Source organism: Syzygium oleosum, unplaced genomic scaffold, assembly GCF_021117445.2.
Source record: "Syzygium oleosum isolate NSW1041296 unplaced genomic scaffold, Sole_v2.1 Sole_v2.13, whole genome shotgun sequence".
Classification (NCBI taxonomy): Eukaryota; Viridiplantae; Streptophyta; class Magnoliopsida; order Myrtales; family Myrtaceae; genus Syzygium; species Syzygium oleosum.
The window spans coordinates 9,689,196-9,714,095 of NW_026607497.1; the positions used below are offsets into that span (position 1 = coordinate 9,689,196).

At 40.4% G+C, this 24,900-nt stretch overlaps 3 protein-coding genes across 8 annotated transcripts; 2 read left to right on the top strand and 1 right to left on the bottom strand.

Moving 5' to 3' along the window:
* The first annotated feature begins 420 nt into the window (after nucleotides 1–420).
* On the top strand, nucleotides 421–10,699 carry LOC115694625 (uncharacterized protein At4g06598-like). Of its 6 annotated transcripts, XM_056317001.1 has the most exons (7): nucleotides 421–757; nucleotides 898–989; nucleotides 4,459–4,660; nucleotides 7,038–7,779; nucleotides 8,956–9,031; nucleotides 9,184–9,310; nucleotides 9,801–10,699. In XM_056317001.1, the coding sequence occupies exons 4-7, from the start codon at nucleotides 7,064–7,066 to the stop codon at nucleotides 10,010–10,012; spliced, it is 1,131 nt and encodes a 376-aa protein (XP_056172976.1). In that variant the 5' UTR covers nucleotides 421–757; nucleotides 898–989; nucleotides 4,459–4,660; nucleotides 7,038–7,063; the 3' UTR covers nucleotides 10,013–10,699. The 6 variants fall into 6 exon arrangements, with proteins under 6 accessions (XP_056172976.1, XP_056172974.1, XP_056172975.1 ...); XM_056316999.1 differs by lacking the exon at nucleotides 898–989 and having other exon boundaries at nucleotides 421–832; XM_056317000.1 differs by lacking the exon at nucleotides 898–989.
* Nucleotides 10,700–11,854: 1,155 nt separating this feature from the next.
* On the bottom strand, nucleotides 11,855–16,725 carry LOC115694627 (ubiquitin-like domain-containing CTD phosphatase). The gene is made up of 7 exons (XM_030621718.2): nucleotides 16,411–16,725; nucleotides 15,466–15,610; nucleotides 14,622–14,736; nucleotides 14,483–14,546; nucleotides 13,706–13,871; nucleotides 12,607–12,904; nucleotides 11,855–12,367 (listed from the first exon to the last, which is right to left on the bottom strand). The coding sequence occupies exons 1-6, from the start codon at nucleotides 16,698–16,700 to the stop codon at nucleotides 12,659–12,661; spliced, it is 1,026 nt and encodes a 341-aa protein (XP_030477578.2). The 5' UTR covers nucleotides 16,701–16,725; the 3' UTR covers nucleotides 11,855–12,367; nucleotides 12,607–12,658.
* Nucleotides 16,726–21,576: 4,851 nt separating this feature from the next.
* LOC115694633 (ethylene-responsive transcription factor 13-like) lies at nucleotides 21,577–22,474 on the top strand. The gene has a single exon (XM_030621722.2). The coding sequence runs from the start codon at nucleotides 21,636–21,638 to the stop codon at nucleotides 22,404–22,406; it is 771 nt and encodes a 256-aa protein (XP_030477582.1). The 5' UTR covers nucleotides 21,577–21,635; the 3' UTR covers nucleotides 22,407–22,474.
* The last annotated feature ends 2,426 nt before the right edge of the window (nucleotides 22,475–24,900 follow it).

Consider the following 24,900-nt stretch of genomic DNA (forward strand, 5'->3'; position numbering starts at 1 on the left):
ATCACAGATGTAAAGTGAAATGTCACGTGGCATACAGAGGAGGAAACAGTTCCGGCTCTAACTATACGTGTTTGCACATACACACATACATATATATATATATATGTATTGATTGAATTGGAATTGGCAAAGTGAACTTAATTGATACACAAAATTTGCCCGAGATATTACCTTATGCTTTATGAGAAAAGACTTACTTTTTAACCTTTTTCTTTCTTCAAGAACTACATAAGTTGTTCTTGACCACGTTAAACAAGTATTTCTTCGTCCTTGCCACTCCAGCCACTAACATCCCTATCTAGAACATTATCTACGCGAATCTCAATCTGTGTCGCCTCATGTCAGTACAAGAGCAAATACAAGGACATGTATATTACTACGCACGTACGATTCTACGGTACATTCTCCATACGCACCCCATGCGGTGATCAGATTTAACGTTGGACATGTGAAATGTAACGCAGCATGTCCGCGTAGCCAGAGTTTCCATGTACGAGCGGGCGCTGCATTTGGCATATTCTGATGCTTATACGAGGAAAGAAAGTTTAAGAAAGGAAAGCAGCTTCGTAGTTTCCAAACGTTCCACCCCAACCCAACCCAACCTTCGAGAAGAAGGAGAAGAAGGAGAAGAAGAAGAAGAAGAGAGAGAGAGAGGGAGAGAGAGATTAACCTCTTCAGATAAAAAGGGTGAATCCGGGACAGCAAGAGAACAGCGAATAGCATCTCATCATCACCCCATAGGGAGGGCGGAAAAAGGGTTGTCTCCGATTTTTCATTATCTCTTTCGACATTGTACTTTTCGAGATCTCTGAAAATCCTCTGACCATCGAGGGTACGCCTGTTTCACTCTTCATTGCAAGAAATTGATGTCTTTGTGTTCATTTCTTGTTTATTCAGTGATTTCTGGGTTCGAATCTGTCTTTGCATTCCTTCGATTCGTTTGCAAAAGCAGCAGCTTTGGTGATCCTATTGATTGGTTGGCTTTACAGGTTGCCTCTCTGTTCTGTTATTAGGAGCTGCTTTTTGTTTTGTCCACTGGGTTTTGAATTTTCATTCTTGAACTTGAGGGTGCCCATGAAGGTTTGAAGCTTTTCTTTTTGTTCTTGATTGAGTTGGTACGGTCTCTCTTATTCTGCATGGTCGAGTCAATTATGGGATTAATCTTCTTTGTGGATGATAGAGGATGGGCCAGTAAATTCATAAGCATGGTTATCAAGGAATTAAGGGCCGTGTGTCGATATTGAAGAGTCTCCGAGTGCTTTTGGTCGAGATGGTGCTTAATGCAAATTTGAATAGTGGGCATCGCAGTGAGAGTTTTTGATGAATTGCAACTTTTAGGCAAGATGTGAGAAAGAAGAAGAAAATGAAGAATTTGAGGAATTGAGTGAGATCAAGGAGGAGGGGAATGAGGGACGAAATACAGTGACAGAATTGGAAAGCTTCGTGTATTCTCATGTATGGATGATCTTGCCAACTGAAGATAGATTTGTTCTTCGATTATGACAATTATCTCCTGACTAGACAATTACAACAACTATCTCAACCCACAGATTAATAACAGTAAAGTTGTAATTTGCTTGTCAACTGCTTCCTTAAGTTCCTATATGACGTACGACTTGCAGCTCAGTATTCCTTGCTTGGTCTTCCTCAAGCTTCTTCTTGAGCTTTTCACTGGGCTTGCCTTCACTTCAACTTCCATCTGATACTTCCATTTCTTGAACATGCACAAGCTCTTCGGTTCTTGGTTTGTGAGATTAGTTCCAGTTCAGCGCCAAAACCCATCAGCGCTTGGTCCAGCCTATTCACTGTTGTAATAAAACATACAGGTCTTTCCAGATTTGTGATATATTATGTCACTGTTATGAGATACCATAATGTAACTATAGCATTGTTTATGCTGTAAATGTCGTTATAAGTTTGTAACAAGCCAAAAGTGATAGAAGACTGAAGTTGAAACTGCATAGAGAATGAGTTGGACATGTCCAGGACTAGGAACAAATAAAATCGTTTGGGTGGAAGGTCTCTGACTTAGCCAAAGTTATTAGGATTTAGGATCGATGAAGGTGTCTATAACGGCGACATCCTAGAATATGCCAGCAATGCAAAATCTTGGATTGTCATATGGAATTTACTAGTTATGAACATTGTGTGTCATTAAAACTCCAAAATAGCGTGAATTTAAAGTTTATGCCGTCTTTATACTATATGTACCAGGAAAATCGACTTTTTTAATACGTAAATATGAGGACATACTAAATATCACGATATACGTATTTCATGGTTAAAGTATGAAAAAATTGGATCAACGGGACCTGTAGGATTGTATCGATCCTATGATTTTCCTGAGCTTAGGATCAGGACCATGTAAAGATCTTAGCAAATTAAGATCCTACTTAATATCCCGGGCATTTCTTAAATTTCGAATCATAGAATCCTACTTATGCAATTCCATCTTCTTCACTTTGGAAGATATGGCTTGGTTTCATTTTGCATGCATGATGGCTAGTATTGAAATGGGGAAGGCCTGATGCAATTTTTTATTGAAAAAAGGCTTCTAGTGCACTAGCAGTGATGGGGAACGGTCGTGTGCTTGATGGTTGGCATGTAATGACATGTGGCTTTGCTTTGCTTGTACTGGTGTCGGCATGAAAATTGTGCACATTGCCTGATCGGGTTGGGTTGAGGGTCATTCATACACAATCAGGAACACAAAGTTCCCTTGAGCTGTTTGGAGATTCAATTCTGCCTAATAATCATCCTCCGATGTTTCCCTCTTGAACTTTCTATTCCAGACGCTATAGCGGAAGTTCCTGAAACCTTCTTGTGGTTTGGCAGGACTAGAGGACCTATGGAAGGATCATGTGGGTGTTTGCATCCACAATGTGTAGTTGAATTGTGGGTGATAGTTAGCTTTATATGTATGCTGATTGTAGATGATTGTTTGGATGATGTTGGAGCTGTTTTACTCAATGTGAAGGATGTTCATCTTTGAGAAGCTGTCCTTGATTCTTTAAAATTAAATGATCAGCTTCTAGTTTAGGACAATCTATCCTTTCTACTTTGGGTTAGTGTGTCAAAGTTTGGTGGAGGATCAAGTTTCACAGAAGTAGCACGAGACCGAGGAAGCAATTATTAAAGTTGATCCAAAGGGGGCAACTTGATGGATTTCTAACTGCTGGTGACTGAATAGCTAGCAAGATCAGAAGTATTCATTCTGGTGCTTCAGAAAATTAATTCAATTTGTGAAGTGCTTGGGCTCTCATTTGATAGCTGAAAATAGCTTGTAATTTTTGAGGATATAAAGCCAAGAGGGGCTTCTGGTAAAGTTGTTTAAACCCTTGCAGGAAGAGTCGGTAGTTTGCAAGGCTTCAATTATTGTCGACATCTATATTTTACCCAAAGGTCTTTCTTGCATGTAGAAAAGAAAAAGAAAACACGAGAGAAAACAAGAAAATTGGGATTTTTTGCTATGCATTGGATTCTTGCATGTCATGTTTAAGTATTGGTTAGATTACTGAGTATTCATGCATACAACTGAGCTCAGAGATATTTTAGTCATTTCATCTAATGCGTGACACGTTGGTATTGCTTTTTAGACTTAATCTCAAGTGGTGCATTTGAGTCATTTTGGATACCCATCAGGGGTTTGGGACGTATTTGTTGATTTCTGGGCAGAAAAAAGAATGGGTGGAGAAACAGAGCGTGGTCACTTGGTATTCTATTAGTTATTTTATTTCTCTTAATTAATTTGTTTCTCTTTAGCAAGTCATCTTTATTCTGAAAAATTGTGAATTTGGGTCTTGAGACCTATTTTCCCCCAAACAAGATAATTTACATTGTAAATAAATTTAGGAAAAGAATAATTGAAAAGAAATACCTTTTGTCCGCGACCGACATGGATGTGGTGCATGACTTGGTTGGTTCATTGGAGCGACTTGTAGTGTGTTTTCCACCTGTGCTTAAGTCACGGTTCATTTTGTCTATATAGATAATCATTTTTACGGTATATTGTCTGTTTTTATTTTAGATTCTTAGTAACTGTAAGAGTTGTCTAGATATATCTAGTGCTCTCTATAACCTGGGATTGGACATCCACCCCTTAAAACATTTCACATGGCGGCATCCCACCTTCTTTTTCATGGTGGCATCCATGAACACTTACCAATTCTCATTCGCCAAACTCACAAAAGGCGCACCTACGTCCAACCAATTAGTCAGACCAGCATCAACCATTTTCCAATTTTTTTCCCCTTTATCATCCCATCTACCTTCAATTCTAGTCCATTAACATCTTGTGAAAGTCACTGCGCCTGTTTGCTTTTCTATGCCACATCACGTCTTTGGGATTCATCATTGAGCTGTTGCTAGCATCCGGGAAGTCACAATTCATCGTTTCGCTGCATCAGTTCTTGTCGAGTTGTTGTTGCTGTAGTGACAGAGTTGCTTCTGCTGTGATAGAGTTGCTGCTGCTGTTTTGAGTGTGTCCACTTTAGCCTCGTTGCTGTGACGAGCCATTGTGCTGTTGCCCGGATTGTCAAGCCTGCGTCACTGTTGCCAGATCGTCCTGAGAATTGCCTTCCACAACGCTTTCATTGACTCACTCTAGCCCAGCTGTGGTCCATCATTAAAATTCAGAGCGTGTGGCTTTGTCCTATCAAAGGTTCAGTGGGAAGTATCAGATTTTAGCTTCAATTAGGTGAAATCAGTGCCTGGAATGTCAATTTTGGTTTAAGCAAATAATTTAGTTGAATGATTAGAGGCTCCAGAGTAGATCCATGCGTATCAGGATATGTAATTGCCAATTGCATCATGAAATTGCTTTCAAGAATGGACGTTGTCAATTGATGAAGATGCTAGAGCATTGGGTTTTCTTATTCGTTTAGACTTATTTCATGGCATAATTTTAGTTAGGTTAATACATTTACACCATATTTTGTTTCAAGTAAAAGATAATTTACGGCACAAGTAAATTCCTTCTTTGCATGTTTAGCTTTTTATAGTTTGTTATAATTTTCCATTAATAAGTGTCTTAGTGCACATTTAAGACATCTAGGTTGCATATTTACATGTCATGAAAATCGAATATAAAAAATCGTGTCTTTCATGTTAGTCATTTGAGATTGCATTTTCATAAAACTCATTCAGGATTGCATTTGCATTTAGTGTAAATTGCATTTTTGTATCATAATTTGATTTCCTCTACTGCACAGCACACTTTAGAAAAATTATTTTGCACTAGTTATAAAATTTTTAAAAATTAAGCATTCTTCCCTTACCAAGATTACACATACAATATTTTAGATTACATTGCATAAGATTTTATTTCTATTTTTTCCTCATTATAGGCAAGTAATTTATCTAGGATATATTCTTGCATAGCATGTTACATTTACATATTTTTCTTGCCCTTTGATTCTATAGTCTACTTTAGGGTAGATACATTAACATTTTTGGACTTCCCATTTACCACTCAAGGAGATCCTGTCCTGGGGTGCAATAATGAGGTTATTATAAATTGTTGCTCAAGGCGGCTTGAGTTGGTTTTCTTTTTATCTTGTTTTATAATTGCCCAAGATGGTTTAGGTTGCGATTTTACTACTTCATTTGCTATGATTTGTTGATTGCATATTGCGTTTAATTGCATGATCTTGTAGCCGCATATTAGGAAATAAAGTGATTGCATGAAGAGTTTTCTTTAAAAGAGAAAAGGTACCAATTATTCGGTGTTAGTGTAATCGAGTATAACCAAGTCCTTGAATCCAATTCTCTGGTTTGTAGAGGTAGAGTGATCTCTTGTGTTTTACCGGGCTCGTAGCCGGTCTAGTAATAGGTTAGTGGTGATTCTAAGGTAAGAAAAAATTAATAAGAAAAACCAAGTTTCAATTGGCAGGACTTGGAAGAGTTTGTGCGAAGCATAAGCGCCACCTTGCAAGTGGATTATTTGTGTCCATCTAGCAATCTGTTAGTTCTCATGGGGTTCACCTCGAGAGGGTTGCGACAATTATGAAAGGACTTCTTGAAAGTTAATTGAGTAAGTGAGATTATTCTGAGTTTTGCAGGCAAATATCTTTGTGGTTACAGGTTAGTGCTGAGTATTCTGGTATGGGACAAAGGGTTCCTTTTCGCAGCATGTGTTTAGTTCCGAGAGTAGTTTGGGATTGATCCCTTCTCCTCATGCTTTTAAGTGGTACCATTTGTGCATTCTACTCAAGTCGTTTATTGTTAGAGTGGATTGCTGTTTTGGGGTCAGCTGATTGTATTCGGTTCTTGTTATTTCAGCTGGTTTGGGTACTTGTGTGGGGGATGTTTCGTTAATCAGGTACAGCAATAATGCTGATGCTTATCAGATAAATGCTTGTAATTATCAAAAAGGGGTGTATAGCATTATATACGAGGCATTACAGTAGAGCGGTTTCATGCTGATGCTAAAACTAATTATTTGATGTTTAACATTGTTAATAGCTCTAATCAGAAAGAAAAGTTTATTTCTTTCTCCTTTTATTTATTTGATGTATATTTGTAGAAAATTAAACATGGCGATGAACATCCGAAGCCCATGTTTCCTGTATCCATAGGAATTTCCTCTCCTAATTTCTGTAAGATGTTTAATGCCGTTGAAAACTATACTTGATTTTGAATGCAGTTCTCATCTGCTTTTACCTAGGGCACGTAGAATTTGTTTGGGATATTCTTTTGAGGAACCTTGGCATCTAATTAACGATTGATTCATGGTTCACAAAAATAAAAATTGTAATTGAGACTTGCTTATCAACTTCAGAATAATGTCGGTAGGTTATTCATTTTCGGTTTGGGTCATTTGGAGGATTCATCGATCTGGTCCTACATTCTTGCAATCAGTAAGTATTAAGCTGGGCATGTCATCTGCAATTGTGCAGCCATAGTCATCATGTACCTTGTCAGTCCTACTTTTTTTTTTTTTGGTCGAACCTTGTCAGTTATTTAAAGAAGGGGCCTAAAGCATTGTGATATAAGTACTTTGATCCGTTTATTGATATCTATAAATTGTCCTTTCACAGGGATTCTTGACAAGATCAGATTTGTTATGTCTAATTCTGGACCACCAAGTACCAGAAATTTGGCATACTCTGGAAAGCATGTTTTCCTGCCTCCAAAAAGCCCATTTCCCGGCCTTTCTCCTTCATATGTTGATTATATTCCTAACCATCCAATTGGATCTAAATCAGTGCAAAGGCCCGGAGAGGGGTATAGTCACCACCAACGAACGTCATCTGAGAGTTTTCTCATGGAGGATCAACCCTCATGGCTTGATGATTTACTTGATGAGCCTGAAACTCCTGTACGTAGGGGAGGCCATAGACGCTCATCAAGCGACTCTTTTGCATACATAGATGTAGCTAACTTTTCTGACCTAGACTATGCAGCTCATGATGAGCACAAGCACAGAAACATGTTTTCAGTACCCTATTGGGGATCACAAGAAATGAATCGTCAAAGAGGTGGTCAGCATACATATTTTGGTGCTGAGCAAAACCACGCGAAGCAGAAGAATAGGGTGTGGGAGTCATCTCGCAATGTTGCAACTCCCCCTGGTGGCCCACCTTCGGCTGGAGATGATGTTGCTACTCAAAATTCTGCACCAATATGTGTATCCCAAGAAGTGGAGAAGGATCCCTCCATAGTAAATGGAATGCAAGACCAAGTTGAATCTGTAATTGATTTAAAGGCTTCCTCTGAAAGGAAAGATGCTTCTCGTGCAAAGCCATCTTCAACTGAGACAGATACTAAACGTGCAAAGCAGTATGTGCTCTGTGTCCCTTTCTCATTAATGTGTACACATGATTAGAGATTTTACATTGTGTGGGATATGCTACGGTGGTTTTGTTTTATAAAGCCCAATTTAAAGTTTTGGGACAGACAAGTGTCCTGACTAATTGAAAGAGAATCCAGAGGGTGTATTGTCGTCGAAGGGTTCAAGCAATTATACCACTAGATAGTCATTAATAAACTTGGCAACATCTTTATGCCAGTGCACAGTAAACAAGGAATGACTAATTGATTGCTAAAAATATTGTGTTTGGGTGTGGCCGGTTATAGGCCATAGTGAATTAAAATAATTTCTATTCTTTTATGCCGTGCACAGTAAACGGAATGATAATTATTACTAAAAATACTGCAATTTTGCAGATGCATGCTGTGGCCAGGTAATCATAGGCCATAGATATGACAATTAAATAATAATTTCTATTCTTTCATCCAGTGGATTCAAATGGTTGCTTTTGTTTTTCTAGCTGAAATTTCTCTCGTGTTAGGCACCTCTTTTATTCTTTAAGCATTCACCTGTTTTATTCTTTTCTGTTTTTGATAATCTGACATTACAATCTATTCATATTTGATGTTTCATGCCCAAACTTGGAGCCATGAGAATTATTCAAGACTAAGGACAACAATTGATTATAAAAGAAACTGGGGCCATTAGGATTTGATAATGGCCCTGATATGTGTAATTTTTTATAACATAATTGGACCTAGGAGAGAAAATGACTTGAGCTTGGTAGTGGACTTAAAAGGATCTGTATAATCTTGGGAATAGGTGGTTATTGGGTTTTACTTGGTGATTATTATTCAGAATAATCTGCGCATTATTTGAGACTTATTAGTGTCATATAAATAATTTTTTGTTTATGAACTTTGACATTATAATTATGTAAATATTCAGAAGTTCCAAAGTCCATGCTGTGATTGGTAAATCTTGTTTAGACTGCCATACCAGCTGTATTTCGATTGGCATATGCTAGGAAATCTAGGCAGTTCCATGTGGTATTGTTTTAGGTTGACTTTGTCTTCATATATGCTGCAATTGTCACTCAATGTCTGACCAGGTTTCTCAAGACTCAGATGTAGCAAAGAGAGTGGTAGTGATTTTTTAGGCGACTCGAGTTGGGGTCTAACTGGCAACTTTCATGACCACTGCAGGCAATTCGCACAGCGTTCACGGGTCCGGAAACTTCAGTACATATCTGAGTTGGAAAGAAATGTGCAAGCTTTGCAGGCAAGAATGACTGAAATGCTGATGTGCCTTATGATCTCATGAATTTTTTTTTTGGGGGTCATAGATCTCATGATTAAATTCGTGCTGAAAAGTTGCTCACATTCTATCTCTGATGAGTTTTATGTTTTAATCTTATGTGCTCCGGTATGCAGGTAGAAGGTTCTGAGGTTTCCGCGGAGATTGAATTTCTCAACCAGCAACACCTTATCTTGAACATGGAGAATAATGCCCTAAAAAAACGGTTGGAAAGTTTAGCTCAAGAGCAGTTGATTAAATACTGTAAGTTTCTCTCATCAAAGAAGACTGAACAACCTGAACTTTTTGGTTGTTGAAAATTTTCTTTTTATGTGGTTTCTGTTACTTCTGCTGTCAGAAAATCTTTACTTTGAAGTTGGAGGTGGCTTTTGATTTTTTATGACAACTCGAGTAAACTTTTCACTTGCATCAGTGCTTTGTGTTTATGTTGATTTGCTCGGTTCTTCTTATCTATTGCATGGGTATAGGAGCTTACCATTCCCTGTTTGCAACATAATGTATGTGAGAGTCTGGGCTAGGGATGCTGTGACAGCCTATGGCTTTATTTTGAGAGTGTCGTAAATGGATCACGAATAGTTGCCTATTGGTATTGTATGTAAAAACTGTTCTGAGGGTTAAATCACTTGGGTTTGCGATTTGCACCATGTCATGGTGAGTTATCTGTGATTTAAATGCTTGTTTTTCTTTTTTTTCAATTACGGTCCGAAGTGAACATTCTATTTGGAATGTGCAGTTGAGCATGAAGTTTTAGAGCGGGAAATAGGAAGATTGAGGGCTATGTACCAGCAACAGAAGAATCAACAGCAGCAGCAACAACCATCTTCTGGCAATCAACGCAGCAGCAGCAGCAGCAAAGGCCTTGATGCCCAGTTTGCTAACCTCTCGTTGAAACACAAGGATGCTACTTCCAGGCGTGACACTACGAGTGGCCCTCTTCGTACTTAGTTGCATGGCCTTGATGGCCAGTTTGCAAACCTCTCGTTGAAACACAAGGATGCTACTTCCAGGCATGACACTACGAGTGGCCCTCTTCGTACTTAGTTGCATGGCCTTGATGGCCAGTTTGCAAACCTCTCGTTGAAACACAAGGATGCTACTTCCAGGCATGACACTAAGAGTGGCCCTCTTCGTACTTAGTTGCATGCTGCAACACCTATGGGCGATGGTGCCATCTTTTGTTGGAGCCTCTGTCCCTTGTCTTTGCTCGTTTGCCTGTTTCATTTCTTCTCTGTCTTGCTCTTCCTTCGTCATAATTGATATCTGGTGCGCCTGGTTATCACTGCCGATAGTCACGTTACCGGCATGTGATTTACCTGAGGTGGGTCTCGCCCTTCTTGTGCGTTGCTGCTCACTTCTTAGAATCTATTTCCCAAATGGTTTTTAGCCACAGAGTAGTCCGACCACCCAATACTTGAGGCATTGGTAAAGTCTTTCATGTTTTTTCTAGCCTCTCCAGTGCTGGGCTGGGCATTAGTTTGGAATGCTTTGCGAGAAGAAGATTGCCATTTGAATGTATTAGTTGTTGTTATTGCCCAAACCGGTTCGGCTCTATTGTACAAAATCTGATGGTGCTTGATGAGCTTGTCTTTGATGATTTCTTAGTGATTGTTGAGAGAAACCATTGGAACTTTATGTAAGTTTGCGACGATGATGTGGCCAATGAATGCTTGAGGAGGCAACTAGTACATGCCGTAAACTTTTGCCACCACTTTCTCCGTCGATTGATATCAGGATGAACATGTTATAAACATTCCCACTAGCTAACGTGCTACCAAGTATGGGATTACTCCCTTTTCGTCTTTCAATTTTTTTTCCGGTAGTCCTCAAAAGCATCGCATGGTTCAACAGCTGTTTCTGAAGGAATTTCGTCAGACATGACATCTTAGCGAGAAGCAAACATTCTGGTGAAAATAGCTTGGTATAGCAACTTTCGAAGGTATATGGGATATCATTTCCTCTTATATCATAGCTAGGAAATTGCTTCAAGGTAATAAAAATAGCAAGTGCATCTTTTGTGATAAGTGAGCTTTGATCAAACTGCTTTCAATTACAATACATCAAGAACCAAAAAGGTTGAAACTGTGGTAAATGTTTCTGAAGCCAACCTAAGGGCCCATACACACCTGTGGGTGTGGGAAGCAAAATTAGCATTACACCCGACTTATTTAGCTCTCTACAAACGCTTTGCCAAAAGCAATTGCTTGATACCAGTGACTAACACGACTCCGACTGAGACAGTCGCTCTCGAACCACATCGCTTCCCGTCCACGACTACTTACCATGCAAAGTCCACCATTAGGAGTGCTTTAATTCGATCTATTTCCGAATAGCTGATGATATATACCGAATTTGGACATCCATTTCAAAAGCAATTCCTATTTTTATAAAGATGAACCGACTACTGAATTTAATGTTTAAAATCAAAGCAAATAAAGCAAAAGTAAGAACAACAAAGGTATCAACTTCCCAACGCAGACCCTCTATACTATCTGGCATCTACCTGCAGTTGAGGTAGGATTGAAAGCCGCATCAATGCTGATTATAGCTGTTCCTAACTTCCTACATACATGTTTCTACAGGGCAATCCATTGCAGAAAGATGCTTCGCTCGGAACGCCTCTCCAGCGTGCAGGGGCTACTATATGCACTTCAATTGCCGCTGCACTACACTGTCCCGTATTTCCTGTTGTAGCTTATCAGACATCTTGTTTATTTATAAAAATAAATGTTCTGGAGCAACACATTCTTATACAGTGGAGTGGAGTTCATAAGAAACAGGACAGAAGGATTATCTGAATGCCAGAATGAAACCGGTAAAAATAGTTTAAGGAAAAATAATGCACATATTCTACTTCATAGCCTCCATGAGGAACAGAAGGGCTAACTCTGAAGGCAAAAGGACTAGTAGAAATATGGTACAAGTATTTTGACTGAACACCCCCACATACACACAAAAGCACATGCGCATGTGTGCACGCGCTTTGACTTTATGTATAAGAATGGATTCATCAAGACCATCACCACCAAAATCAAGGGGTTTTCAACAGTAAGGTAGAATTGCAGTGCCATTTCGACACATAATTGACATCACTTCCAAGGGGCTGATTATATTGTCTAATATCCTCATACAAGCCAGCATTTGATACCCCAGAAATGTGATGGTTGACAACGACATCCAAAAAAATTGGCCAGCATTGACGTCCCAGAAATGAAAAGAGGTATTTTCTCAGAAAGAACATGCCAATCTATCAACAAAGCCGAAGTTTTGGAGGTGATGACATGAATCCCAAAGAGTCACGACCTGCAACACCATTGAAAGAGAAAACAAGATGAATACTCTCATTCATGTTCCACGGTCAACTAATTAAATAGGCAGTTGTCACTACTAGTTTAGCACATTCACAGCAAGAAATGTATTGAATTTGAGTCCGTATGACAACCAAGATTAGTATTTTTATTTCGGCAATTTACAATGAAGTATTGTCGTCTTTGGTACTCATAATTTAGTATTATGTATTTGAGAGAAAAAGGTGGCCATACCAGATAAGGCATAAATATGCATATTAGAAATGCAAGAGCTTGTGATTTGACTTCATGTCTGCCGGCGCCTTTTGGCATTGTCCTCATTGAAGAATTCCCAGTTTCTATGGTCAAGGGAACTAAAGTCATCAAGGTCCGCAATGGCAAGCAAGTACTGAGTAAGCTTGACAAGTTCTTGATCACTGTCTCTGCTTGAATGAGCCTTTCTGAATGGTCTGATAATCAACCCATTTTGAGGGTTCATAACAAAATTTCTTCGAAGGTCATCAAACATTATGGTATTCTTTGCACTGTAATACTGACAAGTCAAGAGACTGTTGTAAGGACTCTTTGCGAGAATGTAATAGTTCTGTATCTACTGACTTTTGAGATGATGTCTAATGTTTCTCATTTGTAAGATACAAAATTAGAGGTATGCGCAAAGTCAGTAACAATTATGATATTTAGAACCAAATAAAACTTCTATATATGTGAAAGTACAACACAACATAATGCCATAATAAAAGGTCATGGCAGAGGCATACTTTTCTTGAGTACATAATGCCAAATGCTAGGTGAATAGAGCACATAATGCCAAATGCTACCTGATTCATGGACAGATGCATGTGCCACGAAAGAGCACCTATATGAGACAAGGCAGAGAGGTCATCGCACTGATTTTCTAGGCTAAGAATTACGTTTATCGCATGGATACCGCCACATTGTCCCCATATGAAGTGAACTGATACCTATGTCATGACAGTCTCAACCATGAAGAAAACCAATTGATTCCCAGGAGTATGACGAAGTGCAGCACTTACATTCAAGAATCATTTGCATGTTAAGTTTAGAGTGAAAGAATCTCAAACAGATCGGTTTAAGCCACGAATTTGTTTTAGGCTATTATCAACAAATGTGTGCATAAAACGTTCATAGAACAAATTCTATTGTGTATGTTATTCTCGAGATAACCACATTTATGTTAGACGAATACACATGTGTGCCTATATATGTACATCCACATCTGGTAAAAACAAAAAACTCCTGCGAGAGGAGACGTATGAAGCAATTTCATTGGGTTACCAAGAACATCTGCCAATATAATATATAAAAGCTATACCTCTGGGAGTTGAGCCCATATTAGGCCAAGTGGCTTGCAATCAAAGATTCCATGTGAATCTGATTGTACTGTAATCATTGCCATGCGGTCTAAAAGTGCTGTAACTTTGTAATTAGGATTGTCAAGTACCCCTAGCTGTCCCATCTTCAGCTCAACCCACCTCATGCTACAGAAAGAAAATAGAAGTATTAGTCTATTAGAAACAAGGTATCCAACTGTTAGTTTCCTACTAAAAGTTTGCTATTCCATCTCATGATATTTCTGAAACGAATTTCTCATAGCACCTTTGGAGAAGGGGCATTTCAATTTGCATAACCTTAAAGATTACGAAAAATTACAAAGGAACCCCCAGTAGGTGGAGCTTGGACAAATTACACATCCTATACCTCTATGATGAAAAAACAGACCTGTCCCCACACAAAGATGCTTAGTTATCTCTTCATTTTTTTAGTATTTAAGGAAAATGCAGTCCGGTTGCCTCAGAAAGTGCTTGAAATGAGTGCAATTGGTTGTAAATTAAGTCTATATGCAACAGAACAGAATAAGTAGAGTGACAGAACCTGTGCTAGGGAGTGAAAGGTATAACTTTGCTTTTCAGAAACAGAGTAGAGATGCAATTTAACCAAAACAGAAGGGGTTCGCACAATTTACTCTAGATAATAAACCAGCAACACAGAAAAATAATCTTAAGACGTGGAAAGGACATTCAAAACGGAAAAGTCGTTCATACTTTTACCATGAAACCAAGATCAAATAAAGAAACAAGATTATCCATACCTGGTTGCAGACCATATAATGATATCGTACTCTGCGTAAGCAGCTGTGAGAAACTCATGAAGATCTGCATGTACGGGTTTACAGTTAGCTAGATAGCAAAGATCACAATTTGTAAGTGTGTAAAATGCAGACTACTCACAGGGTCTCATCAGTTGAAGAGGATTTTCTGCTGTGGACCGATGATCAAAAAGAGTATAATCAATATCCAAAACAAGCAGTTTCTTTCCTTGACGACAAGGGTTTCGAAGTTCGATCTGCATGATATGACAAATCAATTAATCAGCACACTTCTACCAAAAATATAAAATAAAATAATCAGCACACCAACAATGTGCAGCAGAAAGCTACTTTTTTTAGAGCAATTTGAATATCCATGTTACACTTTTGGTAACAATAAGCTGCCTTGCCATTGAGTTTCAACCCTAAAATTCAAAGGAATATAGAACGGTTATAAATCTATAGGTGAGTTATCCTCGCTCCTTTCAAAATGGAGATCAGAAGTATCATACATCAGTCTTCACATACAGAACCTCGTCTTTATAACACTGGCTCTGGATTTAACTCAGTAAACACACCACACATTTCTTGTATTAGTTCTCTTCAGAAAATAAGCGATGAATTTCAATTAACTAATATCATTTCCTCTCAGACAACAATTTAGACAAAAAATGATCCAATGATTATCCTAATAGTGTCTCGAAAACCATGTCTCATGTCTCTTCAAGGAAACTGTTTGTTCTTCCATCCGAAAAGATAACACAAGCTTAATCACCAGCTAAGGAATAAGGAGAGATAACTTAAACAACTTCTGTGAAACTGAAATGTTTATGCCTCAGACAAAAAAGGAAATGCATCGAAGAGATTCTTTCAGAGAAGAAGAAATCTCGACTCCATCATATGCCTAACGACAAATGACACTGACTCGCAACAGACAGGTCTTCTTACATAGTTCAAATATCATGGTTAAAAGGGGGAAAACTGACCTTGTACTGATCTACCCGTCTTCTCAGCTTCCGCTTATTGACTTCTTTATCTTTGATGTCAACAACATCATCTTGTCCAAGCTCAAAATCATCGATTATTTCAGGAGAGTCCACTTCATCCATGATAAGATCATCTTCAACAGTCCTGCAAACAGAAACAAATAGCCATCCAGCAGTGAGTCAAATGATAAAATCGAATTTGCTACATAAAGACCTGTCTATGTACTGTGAAACACATCATTTCTTTTTTCTATAATCTAATGAAACAATGTGATATTTGAACTGACATTCCAAATATCCATCATCAAAATTGTAGCTTAGGGGTCTAGCAAATCAAATTTACTACAGACAGGCTGGTCTTTGCTACATGATGCTTCTCCATGTACCGTGACAAGACAACACTATCCGATGAAACAGTTTGCTAGTGACAGTGAACTAAAACTCCAAATATTCATCAAACATAATCTTAGCTTAGGGGACCGGCCCGACATTATGATATAGAGTAGAAGAAAGTTGGCGGTAAACAGGGCAGGCCAAATGTAGGCGCACGTTAGGCAGTATAATTTGTTTCCATTGCTGAAGACAACAAAGAGACATTTCCCCAATCTAAGTTTCGGCGTCCTCCGCTACTTCAGCATTCATTCAAATTATCATTACTTCATGAACAAAGCAGTCTAATTCCTTGAGGCAAAAAAGGAAACCACCCTTCTGAAGCATACAGTTCATCTGACAGACACCACCACACCGATCCTGACCCAAAAAAGATTTCCTAAACTTGAAACTAAAGAAAAAACGAGGAAAGCCAACCACCCATCACCCCATATGGCACCAAGATTCCAAATCCAAGAAATTTTAGACAACAAGAATCCAAGACATACAGAGAATGATAAGAAAGTCTAAAGCTTCAGAGAGAGAGAGAGAGAGATGGAGAAAGAGAATAGCGACCCAATCATGGTCATCTTGAGGGAGGACTTAAGGGGGATCTGAGAGAGCAAGAGGGTATCATCGGCGAGCTTGGAGCCGACTTTAGGGTAGAGGAGCTTCTGCCGCTTGGGCAACACGTTGGTGAGCTCGCATATCCGCAGCTTCAGCTCGCCCACCGTGTCGTCGCCGCACACCCGGACTGTGTACTCCTTGCCGCTCCACTTCACCGTCAGCGTCAGCTCCTCCTCCGCCGCCGCCGACGCCGACGCCGCCGCAGCCACTGAAGAAGAAGAAGAAGAAGGCGACGCCATTCTCTCTCTCTCTCTCTCTCTGTCTCCTCGGAGGAGGACGATCGGGGGCATTCGTGGAGATGTAGAAGACGGATTTGGGTCGGACCCGCACGTGCGAAACCCGCAAGAGACGACCCGTCCGAAAACCCGACCCAACACACCCTATGTAATATAACCCGAACCCGGAGAATCCGAATCATCGGACTATCCGAATCCGGCCCAACTCGGAACCGAAAGAAGGAAGAATTTTGAATGGACCTAAAACCTGACGTGGCTCGAACCGATGCAAGCCCGAAATCTGTGCCGAAATTTTACAAATCGAAATGACTTGTGTGCTCATATGACTCGTAATTGATTTTGATTAATTTGAAATTGATCTAATTCATCGATTTGCTACCTTGACCGATACCGAAATCGAAATGAACTTGCATTTGAACTAACCCAACCTCGAGAGAACTTGGGACTAGTAATGATCCGAACCAAACCGCATTGAGGGACAGACAAAAAGAAACTGCTTAGCCTGAAAATATTCAAATCTAGCACGACCTACTCTTGAAATAGATCAAAATGAATTGTAAAGGTATAGAACGTGAAACCGAAATTAACCGAATCGAAATTGACGTGACCCATTTGCCACCTCTAGTCCCAAATCCAAATTCAATTAGGCATTCCAAAATCTACGACTTGCCACGTCAGATTTTGTTGAGAGACAAATTTAGGAAAAATGAACAAAAAACTGCAATATTGGGTATTTGATCTAAGGGATGAGAAATTCTTGTAGGCTAGTTTTTATACACCGGGTGCAATCATAGCCATTGATTTTTAATAGGCCACCACATGAGATTAACATGATTTGTATTGGATCATTCAGATCTCGGACAAGCTTTTCTTCTATCGAGCTTTATAACTCCCTCAAAATGCATATTCGCGGGAAGTTTTAGTACATGACTGCACCAATAATTTTAGTATCATTTTCGTATTTTACATTTGAACTTCAAAGCTTATGATCCTTCAAATTCATGGCATGAATTTAAAGTTGTGTCTACGTACTTGATGCACCAAAAGGTTGATATTAAGCCGCATAACTTATTTGAGCCTAATGATCAAATCCCCCCGTGTGGACAACGTGTGTAACGGAAAATGTGTGTGTCCTCGACTACAGCCTCGAGCGATTTATGGCCATAGAGTGAACTATCCGCATGTCCCCGATCTAGACCGGCATATTGACGGTTATTTGAATATAGAAGAACAAAATATAATACGATAAGATAGAATGAGATAGAAATAAAATAGTAAGGAGGGGACAAGTTCACTACAACCTTGAGCGATTTACGGCCATAGAGTGAACTATCCGCATGTCCCCGATCTAGACCGGCATATTGACGGTTATTTGAATATAGAAGAACAAAATATAATACGATAAGCTCCTTACCAAAAAAAAAATATAATACGATAAGATCCTTATCCCAAAAAAAATATAATACGATAAGATAGAATGCGATAGAAATAAAATAGTAAGGAGGGGACAAGTTACCTACTCTTAATGATCAAATTGATGACTACTGCAAGAGCGATTTTAACGCCGCTATGCGAACGAGTTGTCTACTCTTAATGATCTAATTGATGACTAATGTATGAGCGATTTCAACACCGCTATGCGAGTTGCTCGCACATTAGAGATCACAACATAGAGAGAGAGAGAGAGAGAGAGAGAGAGAGAGAGTAGGGACGGCCATGATGGTGACCTTGGCCACTGAAGTCTTGTCTACATTATCAATTAGCGGGTAGCTCGGATGAGCTCTTACCCATGGCGAAGACAGAATGGAGGAGAAGGGCAAGAAAGAGGAGGAAAATTGGTGAACATTCACTACCAAGGTGATCAACCGAGTGGTAAGGGCATCTATTTTTCACTAGGTTATAAATTTGATTCAATAGTAAGCGAACATATGAATGACTTGTGCAATATTATTTAGTTATGACGTACTTCATGTGGAGAGACTTTCTGACTGCTAGCATCTTAATGAAATTGTGACAACGAGCTTGCTAACCTCATACGTTTGAATTGCAGGTAGTGCGGAATAGTTACGACTCAAACCGAACACAATGTCAAATGCTAGCATCTTGAAAACGAACGTAAACGGCTCGAGGTTAGAAGGTTTCATTGGTGGATTCGGTCGCCGGCGTCCTCCACGACTCCAAGGGGACGATCGTCTCCTGGCTTCGCGAAGCCCGTCCGAGCCTCCTCGGGCACGGGTGCCGAAACCCGAGCTCTAAAAGAGGGTTTGTCGTGTTTGATTGGGGGCAGGAGAAGTGCTTCAACCGAACTCAAAAATTGATCTGAGGGTAAGAACTCCATGAGTGATAGCTTATCTGTTTGCACGTTGTATGGAAGATGCCTCACGGAGCCCATGGGCCCTCCAAAGCCTATTCGAGGAGTGCAAGATGCTGCGGGTCCAATTACAAAATGTCCTCGTTTTACATTGCCCTTGAGAAGCCAAACCAAGTTGCGGATTGGGACCAGGGAAATGAATTCGAGAAGACAGGGGGCTCGAAAAGAGGACTGATTTTACGGCCCCATATACCGGAACCAAGAAACGGATAGCTTCAGAAGTCATGGATGAATAAAGGCACATGTGGAAAGAGCACCTGATCAGGGAACGGATCAATGAGGAAGTAGCTAACGAGATTCTTTCTTTACTGGTCGCCGAGCTTCAGCGATGGCCAGCGATCGCCACAGGCATCAATCGGCGAGGGTTGCCCTCCTCGGGATCTCGTCCGAGGCTGGTGAGATCACCCCTCGCCAAATCCCAGTGAGGGTAATCTTTGCCTGAAACCGGCGAGGTCGCCCCTCACTAGATCTTGGTGAGGTCGAGTCTCGCCCTCGCTAGCCTTTGGTGAGGGTGAGCCTCATCCGAGGCCGGCAAGGTCACCTTTCGCTAGATACCGGCGAGGGTGACCTCGCTTGAGATCGGCGAGGGTGATCCTTGCCGGTCATCACCTTCGGTCGATCGCCGGTCATCATCGAGACTTGGCGACCGGTGAAGAAAGAACGAAACAAAAAAAAGAAAAGAAAAGGAAAGAAAAAGTAAAATATAAATATAAAAAAAAGTCAGAAAAATTAATAAAACTTTGCAAAAATTTTCCACGTCAGCACTGACCGTATCACGTAGGATGACCGGCGTTCACATCAGCGATTCCCTACCGAAACTGGCCAAATGGACTATATTAGCAAATTATCAAAATGTTTAGAACTCAGTTAGCCAAATTGAAATGTCTAGAACTGAATTGACGTAAATACAATAAGTTTAAATTTTTATTTTTTGCTAGTCTTCGTTTGTTAAGACCTAATTAAGAAAAAAGGTGCACACGCCATCCTCATCCGAGCTTAACAACCTCGCTGTCGGGGCGGGACCACGTGCCCCTCTCAACCCGCCGACCAGACGCGGCGATGAACTGGAATTCAGACGTAATCGAAGGCTCAGCAGATGGAAAGATGCGTGGAGTGCGCGTGCAGGGTCGTGTCCACACGCCCATGCTTTTCGCCACGCCCCGTCGACGCATGAAGCTTTAGTCAAACCCAAAGCGGAACGGGCCCACGAGGCAAACAGTTCAGACAGCTCCGAAGCATCGAACTATATTGTAATGTTTAAGAAGAGAGTGAGAAATTGCATTCCCATTGGACGAATTCCCTCGATTTGACCGTGACCTCGTTACATGCTAGGACTCCATTAATTGTAAGTTATTTTTTTTAATTTTTAGGAAAAGGGAATGAGCCCACGACATGGTTATTTTGAGAATTGTTTGAAACCGACCATATGTTGTCCACCTCGTCAGTCCATCTTATTATGTTTTGATCATTTTATTTCGCGTGAATCGCCTGTCATTTTACATTTTCTTTTTATAGATGCAAGATATGCGGAAGAGAGAAATACGGGATTTCTGTGTATTTCGATGTTGAGCAATGAAGAGTACATAGGTTTTATTAGTTGATTATCTGAAGCAACTTATCAATCGAGGATACGCATAATTAAAGGGAGATTTATGCCCAATTTTTGAGAAGTACGGAGAATCCAGACAGATACTCTAATTATCTCTTAACAGGGGAAAAATGCCCTAAAGAAATCTCTCTTAACATGAATGGCTATACTCCTTTGTCAAAGTGAAAAGCAAGCTCCATCTCCAACGCCCACATTAGTAAATTTGCCCTTTAATTTGGAGGAGCACACGCAGACAAATTGGTCAACCTCCTGCCTCAACCATTGACCGTGCCGATGTATTCGCTCCTCGTGCTACTCATTCAATTATTGTCTCCACGAATACACATGCTAATTTACGTTTTTGATATATATATATATTTCGCATTCGCAATTAAAAATGCAATAATATATGTATTCCTCATTCCTCCATGAATTCTTTGTTTGTTTTCTGTTTTGTTGGTTCCACGTTTTTTATCCTAGGCGACCGAAATTTCCCCTTTTGAATACATATGCGATTGGATTTATACGGCACCCACCGAGATATGAGAATCTTGCTGATGTATATTATTGTCCTATACGTACAAAACCCTTGGTATAATATAATCACTGTCACTATGATAATAGACAAAGAAAACATGCCCATACCTTTATATTATATACATTCTATCTAGATAAGGCAAAATCACATTTTTCTATGTGGACCGTCGATTAAATAAATGGGAAACCAACATTTAAAACACGTGTCTAGAACCTCACCGCCAATGCAGAGGCACCTTCTCAGCAATTGCAACGTGGGAGCCAATTATTTAAATAATAATAAATTGAATTATTGAGGATAATGATTTTTTAAAGCTAGCTCAACCTATATATATAATGTCTCCCACTTTGGTCATCTTCGCAACTATCCCACTCCAAGTCCTTCAATCATCAACAGTTCAAACCATACACAAGTCGATCACCACTTGATCGCCATTAGGAAATGCTTTCAGATATCATGAGTCCCTTTGAGACCCATCAGTGCGATCTCTTGAGATCGATCTGTGACCATCTTCTTCAGGATGATGATGATGTTGCTGAGAATGCTGCTGTTTTTGCACCGAGGAGTTCGAGCTTCAGCGATATTTTGCTGACGGAAAGTTGGAGCGAACTACCTCTGAAAGTCGACGACTCGGAGGACATGGTGGTGTACGGCGCACTGTGCGAGGCGCTCAGTTCTGGGTGGGTGATGCCTTCGGTTTCGAATCAAGAACTCGATTTTGAAGCGGCGACCGTTGATAATGACGCCATTGGTCGGGAGGTGCAGAGGAGACCGGAGGAGATGGTGGAGCGTGAGATGCGAGCGCCGGTCGAGAAGGCGCATTATAGAGGAGTGAGGAGGCGGCCGTGGGGGAAATACGCAGCGGAGATAAGAGACCCCAAGAAGAACGGCGCGAGGATTTGGCTCGGGACTTACGAGACGCCCGAGGACGCGGCGTTGGCCTATGACCGGGCCGCTTTCAAGATGAGAGGGTCAAAGGCCAAGCTCAACTTCCCTCACCTCATCGGTTCGGCGGAGTACGAGCCCGTCAGGGTCAGCCCAAAGCGTCGGTCCGCCGAGCCTAGCTCGCCGTCCAGTGATGGCGGGTCGACGGGGAGGAAGAGGAGAAAGAGAGAGGTCGATTCAGATGCTGAGGCGGAGTTTGGAACTACAATCCCTTTTCCCATTTTGGATATGGGCTTGTTAGGTGTGGACGAACAGTTTTTAATTTGATTGGACACACTGTCAAGACATTTACTTCATCAATGAAAAGTCAATCAGGCAATTTTGTGCTGTGCAAAGACTGTCGATTTTGTGTTGCGTCAGAAACCAGAACCGTTTCTAAATGTAGATCTACCAATATGAAAGGGAATAACAAAGTCAAAAGCTTTCTTAGTGCAATTACTCTTTCTTTTTCCGGAAAATAGCACGTTTTAAATTAAACATATAGAGAAATTTACAGAGTTTAGGTCTGGAGATAGAGTTCCCAGCTTTGTCAAGGTTCAAAGAAACATAGCATCCGGAGGGAGGTTCAAGCAGAATATAAGATGGTTCTTTCAGCATCCTTTCTCTCCGAGCAAGCTTATCCGCATCGGCTTTCCAGTAAGCATACCTGATTTTAAACACGTTTGAGAACTTCCAGGAGAGTCCTACAATCATTCATATACGAAGTGAAAACAATATTGATACACAAATTTGGTGGGAGTGTCGATACAGTTACCGGAGCATCCAGCTCCACCTCCAGATGAGTGGTGGAGGTCTTTAGCAAGTTTCAGACCATCTCCAACGGCCCAAAAGTTCAGCCGCAGAACTAGTGGTAGGGTCAATGTAGCGAGTAAAACCAGAAACCCGATTGCCATTTGCATCCCGGATTAAACCTCCCTGACCCGCAATACCGGGGTTACCAATAGCCAAGCCATCAATATTCAACTCGAAACAGTTCGAGGCCAGGGACGTCCATTGCACAAGGACAACTTCCCTCGCAGAATGGTGTTTCCTTTTCTGCAGAAACAGTATGGTGTTGCAGCAGCTCTCACAAGACAAAGTTCCTTCGAGTCACGACACTTGGCTTTGTCATCAAAGACTTTGTTATTGTGTCATAGCCAAAGTAACCAGAGAGCAAAGGGGAAAATGACATAGCCAAAGTAACCACAGAGCGAAGGGGAAAATGAGCTTCTCAGACTGTCCAGGTATCAGCCTAGAATAAAGATTTTTTTACCATCATTAGCAACATTCGTGACTCCCCCCTAAGGAGACCTCATCAGCAGCAAGGAAGGTGATGATTCAGTATGTATGCTTCGAAGTTGGTCTTTCATAAATTGGTACCATGTTTTCTTCTTTGGAATCGCATGCCTTGATGATTCAGTATATTTGCTTATGGAAAAGCAAAAGGTTAAGCGATGAGTTAACAGCATAAAGCACTCCAAACAAAATTCCCAATAAACACTAATTCTAAAGAGATTTTTAGGTATTTTCATGATACAATGTGCCCGTCTATGCAAACCGAGTTGGCATGCGATGATTGGCTTGAAGAGGCAGTGATCTCGTATTCCCGAACTTAAATATTTTTTAGATTCGACAGGCATTTTCGAGCACCTCTTGCTCTCGTAATTGCCTTTCATTAGTGGACTCTAAAGAAATAATGGAAACAACACAAGAATGTAAATGACAGGACAGAAAGAAAAAGAATGAATTTTTTTGGTAATTAAAACAAAAAAGAATGTTAAATTGTTGATAGTTTGGGTTCTCTATACTTTCTAGAAATTAAAAATACTATTTAGAATTTCAGAAATTACTTGGGCCCATTTGTTTTGCGAAAATTAGACATGACTAGAAAAGGAAAGTAATTCTTAGAAGAAGGATATAATTTTGGTTGGACTTTTAAAATGAGGTAGAACTCATTTTTGCACTCTTAATACTAAAAAACCATAAATATGCGTGTGATAGATAGACTCGACCTAGTGGTTGGACTTAGGACACAAGGGTCGGGCCCACGACCAAAGTTCGGTTCCAAGCACTTAGACCCTAGAACTTGGAAGCTGCATACAAAGATTTACAATAACTAGACATGGCGCCCAAGGACCATACTAGGGAAGGTGAACTTAGTATGTATCTAAAACTCTTCCCTCATACTCGAGACATCTAATTAAGGTCGAACTCCAACCCCGGTGCCCTAACTCGGAACCTCGAGGCTAGGACCTAGACTGCTTGGTCGCTCGTATATGAACCTATGCCCTTGATGCCGAAGCTAGAGCCTTGTGTACTTGATCTGGGATACCGACCTCATTGCCTATTCTGAAATGTGGGGGCAGGGACATCCCATGTCCAATCCTTTCGAGGTTGGACACTAAAGTTTGGAACTTGGCCTCAAGCTCATAGGTCCAGCCCTCGGGGTTTCGAGTTTGGCCAAGCAATGTCTGAATCGTAAGCATAAGGTCCAGTGTCCGAGTCTTAGCCTAAAGATCCCGAGTCAGACTCCAAGGTCCCAGTTGTGGCGTCAAAGTCTAGGTTCAAGCACTAGGGTGCCAAGTCCGCCCCTCGAGATCCTCAGCTAGGTCCTAGGGTCTTAGGTTCAAGCTTCGGACAATAGTATTCAAATATGTCTCAAGTTTAAATCTGTTGAAGAAACATGATCTAAATTAAAACGAGTAAGTCTGTTCGAATAAATAAAGTCCCAGCTGTGTCTTTGATCTTGTTTGTTCTTACATTAATTTTTCTACACGCGCTG